The 4,701-nt window shown below is 31.8% G+C and overlaps 1 protein-coding gene across 1 annotated transcript; it reads left to right on the top strand.

Annotated features, from left to right (window-relative positions):
• Positions 1-1,512: 1,512 nt before the first annotated feature.
• LOC127183324 (alpha-1,6-mannosyl-glycoprotein 2-beta-N-acetylglucosaminyltransferase) lies at positions 1,513-3,935 on the top strand. Its single transcript, XM_051139294.1, has 2 exons — positions 1,513-1,620; positions 1,755-3,935. Exon 2 carries the CDS (start codon positions 1,864-1,866, stop codon positions 3,103-3,105), a length of 1,242 nt encoding a protein of 413 aa, XP_050995251.1. The 5' UTR covers positions 1,513-1,620; positions 1,755-1,863; the 3' UTR covers positions 3,106-3,935.
• The last annotated feature ends 766 nt before the right edge of the window (positions 3,936-4,701 follow it).

Here is a 4,701-nt window from a genome sequence, read left to right as displayed (position 1 = left end):
AAAAAACAGTAATATTGCAAAATGTTTTTACAATATAAAATAATGTTTTTTATTTTAACATACTTTAAAATAGAATTTATTCCTGTGATGAAAAGCTGAATTTTTATCAGCTGTTACTCCAGTCTTAAGTGTCACATGATCCTTCAGAAATCATTCTAATATGCGGATTTATTATTAGAATGATCAATGTTGGATAATATCAACAGTTGTGCTGCCAAATATTTTTTGGAACCTGTGATTTTTTTTTTTTTTTTTTTTTTTTCAGGATTCTTTCATGAATAACAAGTTTAAAAAGTACAGTGTTTATTCAAAATATAAATATTTTATAACAATGTAAATTATTTATTATTAACTTTTAATTATTAACTTAATACATCCTTGGTGAATAAAAGTATTAATTTCTTAAAAAAAAAAAAAAAAAAAAAAAAAGAAACAATAAAAATGTACTGACCCCAAACTTTTGAACGGTAGTACATATATATATATATATATATATATATATATATATTCAATTACATACTAATATATTACTGAATACATATGTATTGTTTGTGCAATATTCATAATGCATTTTATAAAATCTAAACCTAAAATATTATACACAATATGATGTCTAAATGTAAGTAAATATATGTATTGATGAATTTATATGTAAATACACGCACAAACACACACATAAAAGTACATAATTTACAGAAGTACATAATTCTTGTGTTAATATAAACACGTTTTAAAAACAAGTTGCATTATTATATTAATTATATTACATTATATTATTATATTATATTATTGTATAAATGATAGTATAACAATTGCATTGCACTTATAATTTTGAATATATATATATATATATATGTATTTTTTAATATTCCTAATACACTTTTTAAAAATTCAAATATAGTATTATATTATTTACAAAATACAAATAAAACATAAAAAATGTATGTGTGTGTCTATATATATATATATATATATATTCAATTATATACTAATATATTAATTAAATTCATATGTATTGCTGTGCAATATTATATATCATATACAATATATATATATATATATATATATATATATATATGTATATGTATGTATATGTATGTATGTATGTGTATACACACATAAAAGTACATAATTTATAAAAGTACATAATTTACGTTTTACTCGCTTTTTATATTGTATATACTACATAACATAATTAACATAATTCATAAAAATAATGTTTGTGTGTGATGCATAACAAACAATACATATAAGCTAATACAAAACGTTACATTTCAAAAATAATTGCAATATTATTTAATAATTATTTTATTATAAATGACACAATTGCATTACTCAATTTATTAGGAATATATAGGAGTATATTACATTAGGAATATATATTTATTAATGAGTGCATAATATAACAGATATATTTCAAACTAGTAACACAAACCATATTTGATGTAGTACAGTTGTTCAGTGCAGTTGTGTTTTGTCGCTGTGCGTGTTGTTTGAGTAAGGAGGAGCGATCGTGTGTTCCTGTTGACTGCAAGTACACGTCAGCAGTAGAGACCTCCTCATTCTCTCAGCACTTTCTCTTCCTGCTTCCAACTTTGTTGCACATGACACTTTATGAAGGTGAGTAGCTTTCGCTTTACAAACCGCCTCACTTCCTTTAAAATATCACCATCATCTCGCGCTTGGCTTTATGATTTGCGCGTTTATTTCGCGCTTTCATCTGACAAAACTCATTCATGAACTTCTCTTGACAGAACGCTGTCTGTGTTTCACCTGAAAATGCCCGGATTATGTCCACACTTGACGTATAACAGCAGCGTATGACCCAGAGCGTTTGATTTCCATGGTGCTTTGACTTTGAAAATGAGATTCAGGTTGTTGAAGAAGAACTTTATTGCGTTCCTTCTTATAGTTATTGTGTTTGTAATATTGTTTTACTCCATACGACGGACTAATGGTAATGCAAACGTGGAGGTGATTGAAAAAGAGACCTCACAGACTGCTGTAATGGTTAAATTTGACTACGGGACCATTGAGAATATGAGGAAGTCCGTCTATGACAGCAACTACCGGCAGTACATACAAAACGGAGACAAGTTTCCACTGGATCCTGAGGTGGTTGTCGTCGTGCAAGTCCACAACCGTCCGGCGTACCTCAAAATGCTCATACAGTCATTGGAAAAAGCCACTGGAATACAAAACACGCTGGTGATATTCAGTCACGATTTCTTCTCGGAGGAAATTTCTGATATGGTGAAGGGAATCACCTTTTGCAGGGTCCTCCAGATCTATTTCCCCTACAGCGTCCAGCTGTATCCCAATGAATTCCCTGGACAGGATCCTAAAGATTGTCCGAGAGACATATCGAAGGAGGACGCCATAAAAAAGGGCTGCTTGAACGCAGAGCATCCGGATTCGTACGGACACTACAGGGAAGCGTCCATCACCCAAACCAAACACCACTGGTGGTGGAAGCTGCATTTCGTGTTCGAGCGAGTGAAGGTTCTTCGAGGTTACAACGGCTACATCGTGTTCATCGAGGAAGACAACTACCTTCTTCCAGACTTCCACGAATACTTCAAATCCATGACCGAGCTCAGGAAAACCAAATGCGGGGATTGCGACGTCCTTGCCGTAGGCAACCACAACGGTTTATCAGGCTTTCACGAGCTTTCCAGCAAAACAGAGACGTCGGGATGGCTGTCCACTAAGCATAATATAGGTATGGGCATTTCCAGAGAGCTGTACTACAAACTAATGGGATGCAATAAAGCGTTCTGCGCCTATGATGATTATAACTGGGACTGGACCTTGCAGAACTTGTCTGGTACATGCATCTCCAAACCTCTCAAGGTTCTGGTGGCTCTTGGAAGTCGGGTCCTTCACACAGGAGATTGCGGCCTGCATCAGAAAGAGGATTGCCGGCCGGAAATGGCTCAGGAGAGGGTGGATGCAGCGCTCAGAGAGGCGCAATCGGCACTTTTCCCTCCTGTTTTGACCTTGACGGATCACGGGCCGGTGGAGCATCAGCCTCACATGAAGAACGGAGGATGGGGAGATGTTCGCGACCACACGCTGTGCATCAACTACGCAGTTCGGCTATGAGCCGGACGCTTTCGCTTATGAGCGTTAAAGTGCCATTTGAAATATCAGGGTTACATATTGCAGGTTAAAGGTTTTGCTTTCACCAAAAATAAGGAAATTTGTGACCCTGGACAACAAAACCAGACATAAATCGCACGTGTATTTTTGTAGCAGTACATTGTATGGGTCAAAATTATACATTTTTCTTTTATGCCATGTTCCATGAAGATATTTTGTACATTTTCTACCGTAAATACATCAAAACTTTTTGATTAGTAATATGCATTGCTAAAAACTTCATTTGGACAACTTTAAAGGTGATTTTCTCATATATTTGGATTTTTTTTTGCACCCTCAGATCACAGATTTTCAAATCGTTGTGTCTTGACGAAATAGCTTTCAGATGATGCATAAATCTCAGTTTAAAAAAATTGACCCTTATGACTGGTTTTGTGGTCCAGGGTCACATATGAGCTACAATGGTGTGCATTTTATGCAAAATGTGGATACGTCTCACAAAACAGGTTGCATTTTCACAACAAAATCAAAAAACAACATATGCTCATTATAGTATAATATAATGTGGATTTTTGTAATTTCCACATAAAAAAAAGTTTTTTTTTTTTTTTTTTGAAATTGTAAATAAAACAGATGATGTGTTACAAGAAAATAATATTTCAGTTTTCATGGAAATTTCATGTATAATTCAGTGTGTTATTTGCATTTCTTTGTAATTATTTGTGAAATTTACTAGTAATTTCTGAGTGAAAATTGTGTCTGTATGATTTACAGTTTTCACCCAGAAGATTGCTTGTAAATTTCACAAATATTACAAAGAGTCAAAAATTAAACATGACTTGTAAAACAAACTCTAGTAATCTTTGAAAAGCAATTTTTGTTACATTTTAGACTAAAAATTGCCTATAATATATGTTTTTTACATTTAAATGAGCATGCATTAATGGCAGTACACTTAAAAAAATAAGCTGTAACAAAAACAAATAATATTGGAGTACATTTTACATGAAAAGACTATTTCAGGCTTTCTATATCAAAATTTCATGTTTAATTCAATGTGCAGTTTCTTTGTAATTAACTGTGAAATTTACTAGAAGTTTCTAAGTGAAAATTGTGTATGATTGAATTTTCACGCAGGAGATTGCTAGTAAATTTCACAAATATTACAAAGAATCAAAAATTAAACATGACGTTTTGAAGAAAAATGACTGAAAGTGTTTTCTTGTAAAACAAACTCCAGTAATCTTACTTTGAATTTTTTTTGTTACATATTAGACCAAAAATTTACTATAATATATATTTTTTTAATTTAAATGAGCATGCATTAAAGGCAATGCACTTAAAAAAAATAAGCTGTAATAAAACATATTATTGGAGTACATTTTACTTGAAAATACTATTTCAGGATTTCTATCTCAAAAATTCATGTTTAATTCAATGTGCAGATTCTTTGAAATTAGTTGTGAAATTTACTTTCAATTTCTGTGTGCACAACTAATAATACCATGATAAATTAATTGTTTTTTTTTGCATTATGATACTGAGAATTTGTAGTTGGAAATGTCACAGTACTATACATATTATTGGTCCTGATAAAAC

This window comes from Labeo rohita, chromosome 20, assembly GCF_022985175.1.
Source record: "Labeo rohita strain BAU-BD-2019 chromosome 20, IGBB_LRoh.1.0, whole genome shotgun sequence".
NCBI lineage: Eukaryota > Metazoa > Chordata > Actinopteri > Cypriniformes > Cyprinidae > Labeo > Labeo rohita.
Note: the sequence above shows the minus strand (reverse complement) of the source record. Positions and strands in the feature narration are given on the sequence as shown.

Excerpts from the sequence above, each read along its gene's own strand:
- LOC127183324 (XM_051139294.1), top strand. The coding sequence starts at position 1,864 with ATGAGATTCAGGTTGTTGAAGAAGAACTTTATTGCGTTCCTTCTTATA.